This window comes from Puma concolor, chromosome D2 (assembly GCF_028749965.1).
Source record: "Puma concolor isolate L17-30 chromosome D2, mPumCon1.1.hap2, whole genome shotgun sequence".
Classification (NCBI taxonomy): Eukaryota; Metazoa; Chordata; class Mammalia; order Carnivora; family Felidae; genus Puma; species Puma concolor.
Window position 1 is genome coordinate 68,628,978 of NC_141677.1, and position 20,532 is coordinate 68,649,509.

The 20,532-nt window shown below is 36.0% G+C and overlaps 1 protein-coding gene across 4 annotated transcripts in view; it reads left to right on the top strand.

The window, feature by feature from the left end:
- MXI1 (MAX interactor 1, dimerization protein) overlaps nucleotides 1–20,532 on the top strand; it is an 82,296-nt gene that overhangs the window by 25,483 nt on the left and 36,281 nt on the right. For 3 of the 4 annotated variants that reach the window (XM_025918343.2, XM_086680836.1, XM_086680835.1), the window contains exon 3: nucleotides 17,904–17,933. In XM_025918343.2, the coding sequence (XP_025774128.1) occupies nucleotides 17,904–17,933 (30 nt within the window). Of the gene's footprint in view, nucleotides 1–400; nucleotides 480–17,903; nucleotides 17,934–20,532 lie in introns of all 4 variants that reach the window. The other variant, XM_086680837.1, reaches the window with a different exon arrangement.

A 20,532-nucleotide genomic window follows, 5' to 3' on the forward strand; every position in this document is an offset into this window, starting at 1 on the left:
TTTGATAGATAATTTTGTTATTAACATTGTTTCATACATTTCAGGGAAAAGTATTGTGGATTTTCTTTTTATTTAGTTTTATGACATTGGATAAAAGGGTTTCTGTGCGGTATTTATTTCCTTATGTTTGTTTATCATGGGAAATATTTTTGATAGTCTTTTGAGAACACTATGTAAACACCATTTGTGGAGGCCACATGATGAGAGCTTTGAAGCCATTTGAAATGGGCATTTTTAAATTATAGAAGAATATAATTTTAAATACAGAAGAACATAATTTTTAATATAGAACATAATTTTAATTATAGAAGAATATAATTTTAAATATAGAAGAACATAAATTTGTCACATATTTTGACAAAACAACTGATTTTCCTTTATTCTTATTTTGATTAATTAGACATGGACAATTTAGGATTCTCTTTGAGGAACTGTAAAGAACCTTTCTTTTTATGTAATGAGAGACTAGCGGGTAAAAGGTAAGTTTGTTTTGGTATTAGAGGAAATGTAAATTTTGAGGTTTTAAGTTTTGATTACCATAGACTTGTGTGATAGTATATGTCTTCTATATGAATACCAGGAAAAAGTGATTTTCAGACTCCACAAAACTCTGGGCGATATATTGTTTTTAATACGGAACGTGTTAGGATTGGTTTCTGTAGTCTTTGTTGGTAACAGTCTGCAGAAGTTACAATTTAAAATTTAAAACTAGTCGTGTTCTAAAACCATTTGATGTTCTTAACATTATCATTTTAACATGTTATCCAGTCCATTGTCCTTTGGAAGGCAGGTTACATTCCTGGAAATAGTACAGTATGCCAAAAAGAAGTATTTGAATCTCATTTTTCTATAGAATCATGGTTTTTTAGGGAGGTTACCAAAAACCCAAAGTCTAATATTTTTATGGAATTTATCACAAACACCACATTTCATCCATTTAAAGAAACAAAACAATTTATCTACATAAAAGTTAAACATCTTCAAGTATATATAAATTAATTAAATAGAATTACATGGTGGTTACTTAACTATTGTAAGGATTTAATGCCAAAGTCATAGTGTATGTTATATAGTTGTAATTTTTTTAATGACTTTTGCCTTATTTATTTATTTGCAAAAAGTGGATGATGGAACGTGAGTTATACGAGGGCAGAGACTTTGTAATTTTACAGTATTTATATTCCTAGTGTAGGTGCTACTCATTAAATACTAAATGAATAGCTGAATACTTTGAGCATGATCATGTAGATCTGAAGGTATTTTTGAATGAAATGTTCACATATTTTTGACAAGACTTTTAGAGAGACTTAGGCACAATTGATTGCTTTGTATGAAATATAGGGGTGTTTAATGTCATTATTCTCATTGTAATTTTGTGACAGGTATCCTTATTGCAGACAAAGTTATGTTTGTGTTTTTAACATTGAAGTTGGAGCCCATATTGTCAGAATTGCTGACTAACATTTCTTTTATTCTTTAAACAAACATTTAAGTATTAGTAGGAATTTAATATTAACTTACTAAGTACCAGTAAGTGTTTCATACTGTTGGCCTTTTTCATAGATGTGGTAAATAACTTGGATGTTAATGATAGAGTGTAACAAGTTTGAAACACTGTCCTATGAGATGAAGGTCTCCTATTCTACACGTCCACAGGAATACTTGAGTGTGAATGGTCATAGCATTATTCATAATCACCAAAAACTGGAAACAAAATATCCATAAGCTGGTGAATGAATGGACAAACAAAATGCAGTATATTCATACAATGGAAATACTTTGAGCAATAAAAATAAACTACTCATATGTATAACAAAGTGGATGAACCTCAAAAACATTAAATGAAGTCAGATACTTAATAGTACATATTTCACATGATTCCATCATGTGAAATTTATAAAAAAGGGAAAACTATAGAAATTAGAAAGCAGGGGCGCCTGGGTGGCTCAGTCGGTTAAGCGTCCGACTTCAGCCAGGTCACGATCTCGCGGTCCGCGAGTTCGAGCCCCGCGTCGGGCTCTGGGCTGACGGCTCAGAGCCTGGAGCCTGTTTCCGATTCTGTGTCTCCCTCTCTCTCTGCCCCTCCCCCGTTCATGCTCTGTCTCTCTCTGTCCCAAAAATAAATAAACGTTGAAAAAAAAAAATTAAAAAAAAAAAAAAGAAATTAGAAAGCAGATCAGTGGTGGTCTAGGAAATGGGAGTGGAAATTGGCTGCGAATGGGCATGAGGAAACTTTTGGGGGTGATAGAAGTGTCCTAAAACTAGGTTGTGATAAAGGTTATGCAACTGTATAAACTTACTGAATCTCACTGAACTGTATACTTAAAATGGGTGAATTTTATAGTATGCATATTATACCTCAGTAGAAGTGTAAAAGAAAAAGAAAATTGCCCATTCCTGTTTATTGCACTAAGATGAGTCTTGAACATGTGACAGATGCTAAAAGAAGTAAAGGTGTAGTGAATGAATGAATGAATGAATGCATAAATATTAAGCAATGAAGCCTTCAAAACTTGAAATAAACCAATAAGAGGTTAGAAATAGGGAGTGTAGCCAGTTGGAAAAAGGTACCTCCATTCTCCTACAGCTACCAAAGCAAGGAGATTCAGCTGTCCTGCCAGCCTCTCTTCTACTACTCTCTTTGAGAATCACTGTTCTGTGTGATGTACTTCTCTTAGTAAGATTCTTTGAAATAGATGCATAACATCTAGTACTATAAAGAAGAATGTAATATATTAACAATAAAACTTAGGATCAATTTCAAAAAAAAATGGGTTTATATTATAAGTAATGCTGTTAATTATGGTTCCATTCATTTCTTTTCCCACCAAAGTACTGAATGTCTATTTCATGCCCAACTCTATCCTAAAATATCAAATTACAATTTTGAAGTCAAGGGATTTAGGAAATCACCTATATTTTCTCCATTTTTTTTTAATTTTTTTTTTTTTTTTTTTACATTTATTTTTGAGAAACAGAGTGAGACAAAGCGTGAACGGGGGAGGGGCAGAGAGAGTAGGAGACACAGAATCTGAAGCAGGCTTCAGGCTCTGAGCAAGCGGTCAGCACAGAGCCTGATGCGGGGCTCGAACCCACAAACTGTGAGATCATGACCTGAGCCGAAGTCGGACGCTCAACCGACTGAGCCACCCAGGTGCCCCTATTTTCTCCGTTTTTTAAATGTTTGTTTATTTTTGAGAAAGAGCACAAGCAGGGGAGGGGCAGAGAGAGAGGGAGACACAGAATCCGAAGCAGACTCTAGGCTCTGAGCTGTCAGCACGGAGCCTGATGCGGGGCTTGAACTCCAGGACCATGAGATCATGACACAAGCCAAAGTCAGATGCTTAACCGACAGAGCTACCCAAGCCCCCTGATATTTTCTCCATTTTTAAAAATTTTTAGAATGTTGCTCTGTAATAGAATGTGTTATCACACATTAAATATCCTGTTTTAACTTTTGGAAGTATGCTTAAGAGCAGTAATTTTAATTTCAAAATTCCCTGTGGTTCTTTTAAAAATTAAAAAAAAATTTTTTAATTTTATTTTTGAGAGAAACAGATCAGAGTGTGGGCGGAGGAGGGGCAGAGAGAGAGACACACACAGAATCTGAAGCAGGATCCAGGCTCTGAGCATCAGCATGGAGCCTGAAGCAGGGTTTGAACCCATGAACTGTGAGATCATGATCTGAGCCCAAGTTGGACGCTTAGCCGACTAAGCCATCCAGGCGCTTCTATCTGTAGTTTTTAATATTGCTCTCTCACCTAAGAAGTGATTAGTTCATAAATAATGTGTAACTTTAGTATGTATTAGATACTTCTTAATTTCTGGCACTGCTAAGAATAGAAAGTGAGGTAGTTATCTTTTATTTTAAATTCATAACATGTTTAAAAAGTAATAGTTGTATATAGTAGCAAGAGTCCATTAATACCAAGTGGCTTATAAAGAAGAATAACATTTCCCTGCCTTATCTTTCCCCTTCCATTTTCTACTTCCTAGACGCTACCACTTCCAATGATGTAACAATTTCTTCGGCTGTTTGCTTTCTTATTTATTTATTTTTTTTTAAGCTTTCATTTATTAAGTAATCTCTACTCCCAGTGTGGGGCTTGAACTAATAATCCTACAATCAAGAGTTCCATGCTCTTCCAACCAAGCCAGCCAGGTGCCCCTGCTTTTTTATTTCTAAATAAGAAGCAGAGAGCCTAGGTGGTTTAGTCAGTTAAGTATCTGACTCTTGACTTCGGGCTTAGGTCATGATCTCAGGGTTCATGAGATCAAACCCCCTTTTGGTTTCTGGGCTCTATGCTGACAGGGGCAGAGCTGGCTTGGGATTCTCTCTCTCCCTCTGTCTGCCACTCCCCTGTGCTATCTCTCAAAAATAAATAAATATTTAAATAAATAAACGAGAAGCTTGTCCTGCTTATTATCTATTGATTTCCTGTTACAGAAGATGAAGACTTGACTGTCTATACTCTTAACTAACAGCAGATTAATTGTATGCCAGAAATGAAAATTTTTTTAAGTGGACATAAATATAGATATTTCCCAAAGGAATGATGTTTTTAAATTATGTACTTTCTAGTAATTTATATTATTAGTCTCCCACAATAAGGAATTAATATTTTTTTTTTTTTTAAATTTTTTTTTTTTTTTCAACGTTTATTTATTTTTGGGACAGAGAGAGACAGAGCATGAACGGGGGAGGGGCAGAGAGAGAGGAAGACACAGAATCGGAAACAGGCTCCAGGCTCTGAGCCATCAGCCCAGAGCCTGACGCGGGGCTCGAACTCACAGACCGCGAGATCGTGACCTGGCTGAAGTCGGACGCTTAACCGACTGCGCCACCCAGGCGCCCCATTTTTATTTTTATTTTTGGGACAGAGAGAGACAGAGCATGAACGGGGGAGGGGCAGAGAGAGAGGGAGACACAGAATCGGAAACAGGCTCCAGGCTCCGAGCCATCAGCCCAGAGCCTGACGCGGGGCTCGAACTCACGGACCGCGAGATCGTGACCTGGCTGAAGTCGGACGCTTAACCGACTGCGCCACCCAGGCGCCCCAGGAATTAATATTTTACTCTCATTTTTTAGTACTTTGTGGTACATTAGATTATTGCCTCAATTTCTGGATGAGGCTTACTACTTTTTTAAAAAATAAGTTTTGTTTGGATATAATTTCTATACAATAAAAACCCCCAGTTTTTAGTATATAATTCAGTGTCTTGACATATGTATACAATCCTACAATCTCCAGCAAAATTATGATATAGAACATTTTCATCACCTCAAAATATTACCTCATGCTTCTTGACAGTTTCCTATCTGTACCTCTTGTTCCTGGCAACTTCTGAACTGTTCTGTCTCTGCAGTTTTGCCATTTTTACAGTTTTATATAAATAAAATCATATACATACTCTTTTGTGTCATATTTCTTTCACTTAGCATAGGGTTTTGGGTTTTTTTTTTAATGTTTATTTTTGAGAGAGAGGAAGAGCACAACAAGTAGGGAAGAGGCAGAGAGAGAGGGAGACACAGAATTCAAAGCAGGCTCCAGGCTCTGAGTTGTCAGCGCAGAGTTCAAAGTGGGGCTCGAACCCATGAACCATGAGGTCATGACCTGAGCTGAAGTCGGACACTTAACTGACTGAGCCACTCAGGCGCGCTTAGCATAGTGTTCTTTGAGATTCATTCATGGTGTTCTGTATTTCAACAGTTCAGTTCTCTATATTGCTGAGTAATAGTCCATTGTATGAATCTACCACAATTTGTTTATCCATTCACCAGTTGATAGACATTTAGGTTGCATATAGTTTTTAGCTATTATACGTAAAGATGCCATGTACTTTCACGAACAGCTCTTTGTGTATATATGTACCTAGGAGTGACATTACTGAGTCATGGAGTAAGTGTATATTTAACTTTAAAAAGAAATTGCCAAACCATTCTCCAAAGTGTCTGTACCCATTTTACATTCTGACTAGCAGCGTAAGAGACTTTCAGTAGCTCCACAACCTGGATGGCCCTTGGTACTGTCAGTCTTTGTAAATTTTAGCCATTCTAGCGGGTGGGTCATGATAGCTTCTGGTTTACTTTGCATTTTCCTTATAACTGATAATCATGGGCATCTTTATATATGCTTGAGAGACAGGGTGCCAGCAGGGAAGGGGCAGAGAGATGGAGACACAGAATCTGAAGCAGGCTCTAGGCTCTGAGCTGTCAGCACAGAGCCCAGTTCAGGGCACGAACTCATAGTGAGATCATGACCTGAGTCAAAGTTGGACACTTAACCGACTAAGCCACCCAGGCGCCCCAGCCTTTATCATTTTCTTAACAGTGTCTTTTGAAGAACCAAAGTTGCATATTTTGATGAAGTCCAGTTGATATTTGTCATTTATTGTTCATGCTCCTTATGTCCTAAGAAATCTTTTCATAATCCAAGATCATGAGTATTTTCTCTTGTTTTCTTCTAGCAGTCTTACAGTTTTAGGTTTTACATTTAGATCTAAGCTTTATTTAGAGTTAATTTTTGTAGAAGGTGTGAGGCAAGGGCTAAATACCATTTTTTGGCAAATAGACATCTGGTTGTTCTAGTACTATTTTTTGAAAAGACTATATTTTCTACATTGAATTACCTTAGCATCTTTGTAAAAAAATCATTTGACCATATATGTGCAAATCTATGATTGGTCCATTGATCAAAATATTTATTTTATTTCAAAACCATAGTGTCTTCATTACTATAGTTTTTTTTTTTTTTTAATAAGTCATGGAATCAGGTAGTGTAAGTCTTCCAATGTGCTCCTTTTTTCAAAAGTTCCTTTGACTATTTTAGGTCTTTTGCAATTTAAGATACATTATAAAATCTGCTTGTCAGTTTCTATAATAAAGCCTACTAGAATTTTGATGGGAATTGCATTGACTCTATAGGTTAATTTGGGGAGACCTGACACATGTGAACGATATTGTATCTTTTTATTAATGAATATGGTATGTCTCTTCATTTTGTCAATTATTTAGATGTTTTTTATGTTTTATTTTTTAAATGTTTATTTATTTTTGAGAGAGAGAGCACAAGTGAGAGAGGGGCAGAGAGACAGGGGGAGACACAGAATCCAAAGCAGGCTCCAAGCTCTGAGCTGTCGGCACAGAGCCTGATGCAAGGCTCAAACTCACGAACCATAGATCGTGACCTGAGCCGAAGTCAGGTGCCCCTAGATGTTTTTAAAGTTCAGCAATATTTTGTAGTTTTTCAGAATGTGAGTAATGTATGTATTTGTTAAATTTATCCTTAAGTATTTATTATTCTTTGATGCTGTTATTGTAAATGACAATTGAATTTGGTATATTTTAATAATTTGTATATTCCTTAGGGTTTTCTAAATAGATGATAAATGATGTTTACAGTAAAGATATTTTTACTTCTTCCTTTCCATTCTATATATTTCTTTTTCCTGCCTTATTTTACTGGTGAGGACCTCTAATACAGTGCTACATAGAAGTAGTGAGAGTGAACATCCTTACCTTGTTCCTCATCTTGAGAAAACATGCATCCTTTCACCATGGAGTATGATAATTTTTTGTAGATGCCTTTTCACAGGTTCAGGAAATTCTTAATTTATGAGGGGTGTGTGTGTGTGTGTGTGTGTTTTAAATCTTTAATAGATGCTGAATTTTGTCAAATGCTTTTTCTTCACTTATTGAGATTATACTATACTGTATTTTTTTATTCTGTTAATGTGGTCAGTTACAGTGATTGATATTTTTGTTGAATCTTAAATCAGTCTTGCATTCCTGGAGTAAACTCTACTTGGTCATGGTGTAGTTTGCAATACTGATGCCAACACCCTGCAGTTAACACAGCGTCCACAAGTCTGAGGTGCAGTCCTCAACATGACTGCCCTCACTACAGATGCCAGCTGTAAGTTCAGGAGTCTCTAGGCCACCTACCCTTCTGACTATCTGGCTACCAATTTGGGGGTTCTCACAATCCCCTCAAGTTTGTTAATTCACTAGAACTACTCACAGAACTCAGGAGAGCACTATACTTATTACAGATTTTATTATAAATGATACAAATCAAGACTAGCCAAATGAAGAGATATATAGGGCAAAGTTTGGGAGAGTTGGGAACATGGAGCTTTTGTGTTTTTTCTCTGTAGAATCAAGATGCATTGCCTTCCTGGCACATGGATGTATTTACCAACCAAGAAGCTCACCTGAGCCTCAGATTTCAGAGTTTTTATTTCATTATGTAGTCATAATTGATTGAATCATTGGCCACATGATTGAACTCAATCTCTAGTGACCATTCTCTCCCTGGAGGTTAGGAGGTCAGGTGATATCAGTGTCTTACAGCCTCAACCCTCTAATCACACAGTTCATCTTTCTGGCAAGACCAGCCCCCGATTTAAGTCATCTCTTCAGCATAAATTCAAGCGTGGTCCAAGGCTCCACCATGAATAATGTAGACACTCCTATAACTTGAAAATTCCAAGGTTTCAGGAAGTCAGAACAAAGGCCACATTTTTTTTATTGTAAAACTCATACTTTCTATTTGCTGTTGGATTCAGTTCACTAAGAATTTTTGTGTCTATGTTCATAAAGGATAGTAATCTGGTTTTTAGGTTTTTCCCCCAGTGTAATTTCTTTGTCAGAGTTTGCTATCAGGATAATACTGGCCTCAAAATGAGTTGGAAAGTGTTTCTTCTTCCTTTATTTTTTGAAAGATTTTATGCTTAGTAACATTTGCCAATGAAAACTTCTGGGCCTAGACTTTTCTTTGTGGGAAGGTTTTTGATTATGGATTCAGTTTCTTTAATAGATGCAAGAATATTCAGGGTTTCTAATTATTCTTGAGTCAGTTTTGATAATTTTTATCTTTCAAGAAATTTATCCATTTTATCTAAGTTGTTTGAATATATTGGCATAACGTTGTTCATCATATTCTCTTACCATTCTTGTAATGTGTGTCATCCATAGTGATGTGTGCTCTTTCATCCTGGTGGCTTTTTGTTTTGTTTTTTTTTATTGGTGGTTTCTGTCTCTTTCATCAGTCTTAGAAGTTTATCAGTTTTGCTGACCTTTTTAAAGTCAGCTTTTAGTTTTGTTTTGTTTTTTTTCCCCCCTAAGTTTATTTATGTTGAGAGAGAGAGCAAGAATCCCAAGCAGGCTCTGCACTGTCAGTGCAGAGTCTAATGTGAGATTTGAACTCACCAGTCGTGAGATAATGAAATCCAGAGTTTGGGCCACCCAGGTGCCCCAGTCAGCTTTTGGTTTTATGGCTATTCTCCGTTGTTTCCTGTTTCTTATTTTGGTCATTCTTGTTCTTGTCTTTATTTTTCTCCTGTACTTCATAGTTTATCAGCCTCAGCACTTGACAATTTGGGCCAGATAATTCTGTTTTGAGCATCATAAGATGTTTAGCAGCATCCCTGACCTCTCCTTACAAAATGCCAGTGGATCTCCCTAGTTGTAATAACAGAATGTCTCCAGACATTGCCAAATATCTTCTGGTAAGCAAAATAGCTCACACTTGACAACCATTGCCCAACTTCTTTCAGTTTAGTGTGCTTCTTTTTCTAGCTTCTAAATGTGGAATCTCAGATCATTGATTTTGGACTCCACCCCCAACAAAAATATTTAAAGCTAAACATTTGTCTCAAAGCACTGCTTTAGCTGTATTGAGCAAATTTTGATTATGTTTCATTTTCTTTATTATCCAGTTGAAGGTGTGTGTGTATGTGTATGTGTGTGTGTGACACACACACACACACATACACACACACACACACACACACACATATATATTTTTTAAAGATTTTATTTTTTTAAGTAACGTGGGACTCAAACTTACAGCCCTGAGATCAAGTGTTGCATGCTCTACCAACTGAGCCAGCTAGGCACCCTTATTTTCTAATTTCTTTGTGATTTGTTCTTTAACCTGTAACTTATTTCCTTCCTCTATTTCTTTGAGTTTAATTTGCTCTTCTTTTCATAGCTTCTTAAGGTAAAAGAATTTACTCTGTATAATTTTAGTAGTGAAAATTATACTTTACAAAGTGTATAACTTAGGGATATTTATGTAGTGAGCCAGAAGATTTATCGGAGGCTTAAATTAGGGTGTTTGCTATATTTGAAATAAGAATTGCTTTTTACTGAATTCATTTCATATGTAATTAAAATTTTCCCCTGTTTATTGAAAGTGAACATGCAGAAAAACAAATCCTAAGTGTACAGTTTGATGAATTTTCACAAAGGTAAAGAAATAAAATATTACAGACTCTCTTCGAAGCCCTTCCCTTTGACTCTTTCCAGTGAGTGTCACCCTCTCCCTGAGGCAACCACTATTCTAACTTTTGATACTTTAAATTAATTTGGCCAGGTTTGAGCTTGTATGGGTGGAGTTATACAGTATATGTTTTTGTGTCTGCCTTTTTTCATTCAACATTATGTTGAAATTAGAAGATTCATCCATGTTATTGAATAAAAGGTGTTCATTTTCAATGCTCTGTAGTATTACATTGTATGAGTATTTCACAATTTGTTTATTCTACTATTGATGGACATTTGTTTCTAATTTTTGGCTAGTATGAAAAGAATAAGCATTGCTTTGTATGTTCTTTGATGAACATATATATTATTTTGGTATATGCCTATGTGTGGAGATGCTGAGTCCATGTAAGGATTGCATATATTCAGCTTTCATATGTAAGTTTTAAGGGAAATTTAATTGATTGTAGTTATTGTTTCACATCCTTTTTAGACACTTGCTTTTTTTGTGACCTTAGTTATTATGGTAGTTATGCTTTTGTCATTGTTAAGGAAGAAGCAATATGTTTCTTACAAGGCATTTTTCCTAAAAGCCTGCAATATTCAAGTTTTAGTGTTTTTATGGTTTTTAAAATGTAACTTTGATAGGAACAAATATACAAAATTACCTTCTTGAAAGAATTACTTTAATCAATAAGTCCTGGAGGTAAAAAGTATGACGTAGGGAATATAGTCCATAAAATTGTACTAACATTGTTTGGTGACAGATGGTGACTACACTTACTAAGTGAGCACTGAGTAATGTATGGAATTGTTGAATCATTATGTTGTGTACCTGAAACTAGTTTAATACTGTATGTTAATTATACTTCAATAAAATTTAATTTAAAAAAGGAATAATTACTGTATTGCCAGTTAGCATGGTTTTCTTCTTTTACAGTGTTTTTCAAACTATCTCAGCACTAATGTGGCTGAAGTTTTCTGTTTTTCTTCTCCCTTAAATATATGTATATGAAATTACAAACTTTAAGATACAATTAGTAGATATTTGTTTAGCTTCAGAGAATGTGTTCTTTTCATTGTGTGGAGGGTAACATCCATAAGACATTTTAGGATTACAAAGCAAAGAAAACAAAAATGTTAACAAATTTGGGGTTGGCTCATCAGTTCAACAAAGGTGGTGAGATCTTTCCTTTTGCTAAAAGAGAATATTAATTCTGGGAATGGCTGCTTTTATGTTTTTCCACGGTGGCACTACTCGAGCCAAACTGTTTTGTTCAGTTTCAGTCCTGTGCTTCACTTCATTGACTGCCACCAAACTACAATCGAAAGAATTAAAAGTTTATGTATTAGAGCTCTGTTGTAGTCAATGAAAAGTCACAGATCTGGTTGAGATAATGATTCCCATTCAGACAGGGAATTCATTAGCATGTCTCTCTTAAAGGGATATTATTTGTGAAAAAGATTACCTGTGATTCAATGATAGAATGATAGAAATGTCTTTTCTCTGTCCTTGAAAGTTAAGCATTCAGAGTAAGGGTATCTGAAAGGCATACAATTCATTAGTGTTTGCTTTCAGAGGTGCATTTTATTTGGAGAAGAGAAGTGGGCTAACCCGATGGATTATTAGAACATCTCAGTTTTATAGAGAATTTATCATAATTGAGTATTTCAGTGGCACATTATTGGTAGGGTTTGTTTGGACACATAGGCTCAGAGAAGCAAAAAGAGGTTGTTCCTAGTATGTGATACTCATTTCTTGCCAACAGTATTTAGATCATTATTTTTTCTGTGTACACATAATTAGTCATCTTTCTCTCTGTCATAACCTAAACCTTGTACTATCTTCACAGCTGACTAAATGACCAAAATACTTACGTTTTCTTTCAGTTTCTTTTTTCATCATTATGGTTGTTTATTTCCAGGCTCATTCTGAGTATACTGAGAACTTATTGATTTATTGTCCCATGTAGTATACTCAGTTGTTTTAGGTAGTATATTCTTAGTTTTGTTAAAAATAATGAGTAGTTGCAATGGCTGACATTTACTGAATATTTATTATGGTTACATGCTTTTACATATTTTTCTCTAATTCTCACAGTAACCCAGCCAAGCCACGTGTTATTATTTCCAGTTTTACAAATGAGGAAACTTAATCAGAGAGGTTAAATAATTTGTTTAAAGTTACACAGCTAGTGTGAGTGATCGAGTTAATAGACTCAGGACTTTTGTCCTGTAACACCACAGGTCTTTATTAGTTGCTGTTCTCTGGTTTTGCTTTCGACATTACAGCTCTGCTTATTTTATTATTTTATTTTTATTTTTGTTTTTATTTTTATTTTTTCTTCCAAGTTCTTATTTAAATTCCAGTTAACATACAGTGTAATACTAGTTTCTGGTGTAGGATTTAGTGATTTATCACTTACATACAACACCCAGTGCTCATCACAAGTGCCCTCTTTAATGCCCATCACCCATTTAACCCTCCCCCTGCCATCTTCCCTCCAGCAACCCTCAGTTCTCTATGGTTACGAATCTGTTTTATGGTTTGTGTGTCTGTCTTCACACCGCCCCATACTCATTGTTTTGTTTTTTCCAGTTCCACATATGAGTGAAATCATACAGTATTTGTCTTTCTCTGGCTTATTTCACTTAGCGTAATACTCTCTAGCTCCATCCATGTCACTGCAAATGGCAAGATTTCATTCTTTTTTTATTGCTGAGTAATGGTCCATTATATTACATACGACAACTTCTTTATCCATTCATCAGTGGATGGACATTTGGACTCTTTCCATACTTTAGCTATTGTTGGTGAGGCTGCTATAAACATCGGGGTGCATGTATCTCTTCAAATTAGTATTTTTGTATCCTTTGGGTAAGTACCTAGTAGTATAAATTGCTGGATCATAGAATAGTTCTATTTTTAACTTTTTGAGAAACCTCCATACTGTTTTCCAGAGTGGCTGCACCAGTTTGCATTCCTATCAGCAGTATAAGAGGGTTCCTCTTTCTTTCTCCACATCCTTGCCAACATCTATTGTTTCCTGTGTTGTTAATTTTAGCCATTCTGACAGGTGTGAGGTGATACCTCATTGTAGTTTTGATTTGTATTTCCCTGATGATGAGTGATGTTGAGCATCTTTTCATGTATGTGTTAGCCATCTGTATGTCTTTTTTGGAAAAAATGTTTATTCATTGCTTCTTGGCCTTTTGGCTAAGATCAGGTGTGGAAAAATGTTTATTTATGTCTTCTGCCCATTTTTAACTGGATTATTTGGGGGTTTTTTGGGTGTTGAGTTTTATAAGTTCCTTATATATTTTAAGTTACTAACGCTTTATCAGATATGTCATTTACAAATATCTTCTCCCATTCTGAAGGTTGCCTTTTAGTTTTATTGATTGTTGCCTTGCTCTGCAGAAGCTTTTTATCTTGATGAAGTCCCAATAGTTTATTTTTGCTTTTGTTTCCCTTGCCTCAGGAGACGTAAGAAGTTGCTACGGCCAATGCCGGAGAGGTTTTCCTCTAGGATTATGATGGTTTCCTATCTCACATTTATTTTGAATTTTGAATCCATTTTGAATTTATTTTTGTGTGTGGTATAAAACAGTGGTCTAGTTTCATTCTTTTGCATGTTGCTGTCCAGTTTTCCCAACACCATTTCTTGAAGAAACTCTTTCCTTGGATATTCTTTCCTGCTTTGTTGAAGATTAGTTGGCCATATAGTTGTGGGACAGCTCTGCTTGTTTACTTATGCTCCTTTCCACTTGGTATGTCCTCTCCCTATCAGGTCCAGCCTCTACTAGTAGCAAATAGTCCATCATTTAAGATCCATACCAAATGCCACCTTTTTCTGAAGTTTACCCTGATAGCCATATTTGGGAAGTAAATTCTGCCTTGTTTGTTTGTGTTTGTTTATTTTGGTGGGGGAGGGTCAGAAGGAGAGGGAGAATCTCAAGCAGACTCCATGCCCAGCACAGGCTGACACAGGACTCCATCTCACAATCATGAGATCATAACCTGAGCCAAAATCAAGAATCAGATGTTTAACCGACAGAGCCACCCAGGCGCCTCAAATCTGCCTACTTTAAACTCCCATAACACTTTGTACCTTTCTTTATGTATTTATTTCGCCTTGAGTTATAATTATTAGTATACATGTCTTAAATTTACCAGAGACGGTCTTTGATTCCCTGTAGTCTAAGACAGTCTTAAAGATACACATTATTTGTTTACTTGATATTACAGGCAAAAAAGCCGTGAAAACAGAAGTACTACTGATAGATTTTTTTAAAAAGTGTAAGAACATGACAATATGGTAAAGATTAGTACACACACAATCATTTTTGTTTCTTGATATTTGGAAATATTGTTAAATGCTACTAGGGGTATAACTAGTATGATGTGCATTTCTTGGTTTGATGAAAAAGTTCATATTCTTAGCTGTCATTTTATATTTTTTTTAGAAACAAGACAAATAAAAGTCTGAGAGAGGTGGGAAGAACCTGCTGTTTTAATTTTGTTCACAGCAGTGGGTCAGATTATGTTCTTTTGGTGCTAGCTTTGATAATAGGTTCAATACAATATTGGAATTCAACAATTGGTTATCTTTGGGTATATATTATTTTGCATTTATGGCCATATGTGGGATCTCTAGACTGTTTAGATTAAGTTTATGGTAAGTAATCTACTTCTGTCTAAATAGGTTGTTTCCATTTATTATTTACTTTACTTTTTTTTTTTTAATTTTTTTTTTTTTTTCAACGTTTATTTATTTTTTGGGACAGAGAGAGACAGAGCATGAACGGGGGAGGGGCAGAGAGAGGGAGACACAGAATCGGAAACAGGCTCCAGGCTCTGAGCCATCAGCCCAGAGCCTGACGCGGGGCTCGAACTTACGGACCGTGAGATCGTGACCTGGCTGAAGTCGGACGCTTAACCGACTGCGCCACCCAGGCGCCCCTATTATTTACTTTACTATTTCATTGTTTTTATTTTACTTGTTCTAGGTTTTCTTCTCAGATAAAGGCAGTTAAACCAAAACTTACTACAAGGGGGTGGGGAATTTCATTATTGATTACCCATTCAAATTTTGAACAAATTTTTTGTTTTAAATCTCTCTAAAATATGTCTTATTCCTCTTTTGACTTACTGATTCACTTTGACAAAAAAGAACTTAAAACTTTTTGTAAATACTTATTATAGTGATAGAGATTTGGCTGTAATTTACTTGTTGGGTTTTGAACTCTTAAGTCTGTTAAACGAAAGGTTCTATGTTTTTATAATTTCTTCCATCTGAATTGTACGTATCCTTGCTGTTAATTTGACTGAACTCTTGAAGCATCTTAAGATTTTTTTTTTAACCTCTTTTGAAGGAGAAGTCCTTTTATTAATATAATCTTTTGAAAATGAACATTAGTCTTTTTTATCCTGTGTCACTTGGACCTTGTGATACTGCTAAGAAAACAGAGGGTGGACAGGAGACAGTAACTCAAAAAAGCCTTTGGCTCTTGAACTAAGACAGTGAGTAAAATTTCTACAAATTGAGATTGACGACAACACTCCTATTGTTTATTTGTTTTATTATTTAGTTAAAAAATTTTTTAACATTTATTCATTTTTGAGAGACAGCATGAGCAGGGGAGGAACAGAGGGAGAGGAAGACAGAGAATCCCAAGCAGGCTCCGTGCTATCCTGTCAGCGCAGAGCCTGATGTGGAGCTTGAACCCATGAACCATGAGATCACGACCCAAGCTGAAATCAAGAGTTGGACGCTTAACCGACTGAGCTAGCCAGATGCCCCTAAAGTTTAGAAATGTAATTGTTAAATATCCATTGGAATGACAAATCAGATTAAGGTAATCAGTAATATTCTGAAAACAGTTGACATTAACCAGAATATATTAAATGATTAAAGTATTAGTTTCTGTGACAGGAACTTGAACTCTACTTTATAAAATTCTTGTTATTGCTAATGTTAAATTATTGTAAAAGTAATATATATTCATTCAAGAGAACTAATATAACATAATTCTAATAATAGCTAACTTTAGAGTTTGTTATATTTCGCTATTCAGTGTAAACTATTTATTCCTCCTAACAATCACATGAGGCAAGTACTGTTACTTTTCCTATTTCATAGATGAGGAAACTGAGCACAGAGAAATGAAGACTTTAACTAAACCAAACAGTACTTGAACCCAGGAGATCTGGCCTAGAGTCTGGCCCTTAACCTCTCTTTCCAGGTAGTTAAGAACTTGAGTTTTGGGATAAGAAAGACCTGGGCTTAAATCCTGGTTACTACTTATACTCTTGGGACAAGAGCGTGTCTCTTGACCTGAGGTTCAGTATTCTTGTTTATAAAACAAGGGTATTTGGGGGAGAAAATGAAATAATATATGGACTGCTTAGCACACTGTTTAGCAGACACTGTACTTGTTCAGTAGATGGTAAGTATTATAACAAATATTGGTAAGCAAAATGAAAAAAAAGGCCCAAAAAGAAAACAACCATTGTTAGCATTTTGGGGTATATCCTCCCAGTCTTTTAAAAGTGTGTTTCTTGGGGCACCTAGTGGCTCAGCTGGTTAAGCATCTTACTTTGGCTCAGGTCATGATCTCAGGGTTTGTGAGTTCAAGCCCCTCATCATACTCACTGCTGTCTGCCCAGAGCCTGCTTCACATCCTCTGTCCCCCTCTCTCTGCCCCTCCCCACTCCCTCAAAAATGAATAAACTCTTGAAAAAATAAAATCACTTAGCAGTAAGGCAAACCTTATTCAGCTTCTGTGCTAGCCAAAACATTTTTTCTCTCTGTGTTTAGGAGTGACTAAGTGGAGATGGAAGAGGACATAGAAATACATTTTTCTTTTTAAACAAAAATGGATTATATGTGAATTAAAAATCTACAGATCAGGGCTCCTAGGTGGCTTAGTTAAGTGTCTGTCTCTTGATTTTGGCTCAGGTCATCATCTCAGGGTTCGAGGACCCTGTGTCAGCTGTGCTGTCAGCCTTGAGTCTGCTTGGGATTCTCTCTTTACCCCCCTCTTTCTGCCCCTCCCCCTGACTCATGCACATGCACATTCTCTCTGTCTCAAATAAATAAACTTAAAAAAAATTTTTTTTTAATCTACAAATCAACAAAATGTAGGATAGGGGTAGGCAAGAAAACATGTGCTAGCATTAATTTTATTAAGATAACAGTGAGGGGTGCCTGGGTAGCTCAGTCAGTTAAGCATTTGATTTAGGCTGAGGTCATAATCTCATGTTCTAGAATTTGAGCCCCACATGGGGCTCACTGCTGTCAGTGCATAGCCCACTTTGGAGTCTCTGTATCCCTCTCTCTCTGCTCCTTCCCTGCTCACACTCTCTCTCCTCTCTCAAAAATAAATGAACATTAAAAAAAAGTAACAGTGAAACACCAGTTTCAGAATATTTAGTTGTTAACTGAAGACACTATATCTGAATGAATAATTCTAACGAACGTAGGCTATTTCTTCTTGATGAGTGTGATTGTAGAAGTCTGACTATATTTTGCATTGTTAAAGAAATTCTCTGGGTGTGGTACAGCAGTAACTAATCCCCCTTTCCATAACCTTAGCAACAAATGGCTAATGGTCTTTTTTGTTTTCCTTTTAGGTCTACACACAATGAGCTGGAAAAGAACCGGTGAGTCAGTGATGAGCGCAGCTTTCATTTTTGTTAAAAAGCAAACTCAGTGTTTTATCTGTGAAAATAATGTAATAGTACATATGTAGTTATAATTTTAAACTGTATAGCATATCATGAATCTGATATGTATGTATTCTTTCCAAAAAAAATGACCTTAAGTAGTAAATTTATACCATCTAAACTGGAGGACCTCAGTAAATATTTAAGCTCATTTGAATTTTGAGTTTATGGTGTAGCCTTCTTTCTTTCTGTTTCTAAAAACAGGTTAATTGTAATAGGCTATGGCTTAAATATGGTCATGCTATAGGATTAGGTTTCTGTAGTGTAGCTAACAAATATTATGACAAATTGTAGGCCATTGAATTTCTCTTTTTTTGCAGTTTGTTTATTCATTTATTCATGCATTCAGCAATCTTTATCAAGCATGAACTATATGTCAGTGCCAGGCAGGCATAATGCTTTAGATAGAAAATATAAGAATGTGTGAGATAGTTTTTGTCTTTAAAGAACTTACAGCTTTCTGAGGGAAACAGGTAATTAAAATACTGTATAGTGTGGTAAGTATAGTAATGGAGTAGAGCATACTGAAAAATCACTTTGGAAAGTCATCTGATTTTCTTTTGAGGGAGTCTTAGAAGGCTCTAGAGACGATGGTGAGTGAGTACTTTGTGTTGAAGAAACTATAAGAGGTTCAGTATGAGTACTGTATAAAAGATTATAGCAAGAGGCAAGCCAGGCTAGTTACTGACACCTATGCTAAAGAGTTTGGGTGTCTTCTGAGAGCAGTAGGGAGCAGTTGGATGATTTTAAGGTGAGTTGTCATGTGATCAGATTTGTGTTTTGGAAAATCACTTTGGCCATAGTGTGAAGAACTGGTTGATTGGAAGAAGGGATCTCAGACAAGAAAACTCTTTTGGAAGCTGTTGGAAGCTTCCAATGTAGGAGATAGAAGTAGCCAGAGTAAAGAGACTGTATGGAGTAGAATCAGTAGAAATTGGTGGTTTGTTGACTATGGAAGTATTACTATTTACCAAGAAAAAGAAAGCAGGACGAGGAATTGTTTGGGAGAGAAGATGAGATTGTATGAGCAAAATATTGTTTTTGATACAGAGACTAGATTAATAACAACAAACTGGAATAATCTGCATCAGCCATTTCTGACAAATAAGATTTCCATGACCTTCAACTTTTTGTCCTTTTTTTTTTTGTAAATTTTTAAAAATGTTTTTATTTATATTTGACAGAGAGAAAGAGAGACAGAGCATGAGTGGGGGTGGGGAGCAGAGAGAGGGAGACAGAATCCGAAGCAGGCTCCAGGCTCTGAGCTGTCAGCACAGAGCTCGATGCAGGACTAGAACTCATGAACCATGAGATCATGACCGGAGCTGAAGTCTGATGCTTTACCAACTGAACCACCCAGGCACCCCTTGGTCCTTTTTTTTTAAATAGAAGGGGCTTTATAGATTGACTAACCTAACTGCCTCATTGTAGATGAATTTAAATGTCAAATCCTCTTGAACAGGCTTAGCATAGTCCTCCAGGCTGACTTAGTGGCTTTTACCACTTTGCACAATGCTCTGTTCGTATCTCCTATTGTAAAACTTAATCAGGTAGTATTGTAATTACCTGTTCATGTCTCTTTCTGCCAAATGACTACAACTGCCTCAAAGGCAGGGATTCTGTTTTGTTCAATTTTGTAACCTCAGTACTGAGTATTTGATGCATTTATAGTAAGTGATGGCTTTAATATTGATGGATAAAACTGGAGCAAAGTTCAGTGGTCTAGTCCAAAACTGCTTTGTGGGAAAGATTTATGGCTAGATTAAACATGACAAAAACACCAAGAAATGACAGCTCTGAGGATTCTAAAATTAAAAACTTACATTGTACTTTAAATTAGAGCATCAAGACTGTATTTTGGATCACATTTTAAAATACTGGTAAACACCTAGGGACATCTCGGTGGCTCAGTCGGTTAAGTGTCCAACTCTTGATCTCGGCTCAGGTCATGATCTCAGGGTTTGTGAGTTCGAGCCCCGCATTGGGCTCTGCACTGCTCAGAGCCTGCTTGGGATTCTCTTTCTTTCTCTCTCTCTCTCTTTTTCCCCCACTTGTACTCTCTCTCAAAATAAATAAACTTAACAAAATTAAAAAATAGAATAGTGTAAGCATCCAAATGTAGTCCTTGGGAGACCTTCATTGGAAACCTGGTAAAAGCCTTTAACACTGAAGTGAAGAGACTCTTTAGTAAACTATTTGAAATGGAGCTTTTTAAACCTTTGAGTAAATTTTGTTTAATGCATTTCATGTACCAATTCTGACTTATTGATAACTTTATCACCCATATTATTACTTTGATTTGTCCTAAAGTTGTTTAATCTAGTATCTGTCTGTGGCACTGGTGTAACATGTGTAGCTTTTGATTACCTGGTCCTTATGTGATCTCCAGTATCTCCAGTGAAGGTTTTTGTTTTCATTTTATTTACTTAGGCCTAAGACTCTCTAGCTGATTTTCTACCCTACCTCACTTAAGACATGATTCCCTCATCCTCTATTGTCTTCTTCTTTCTCCCTTCTCTCCTTCTTTTCTTTCTCC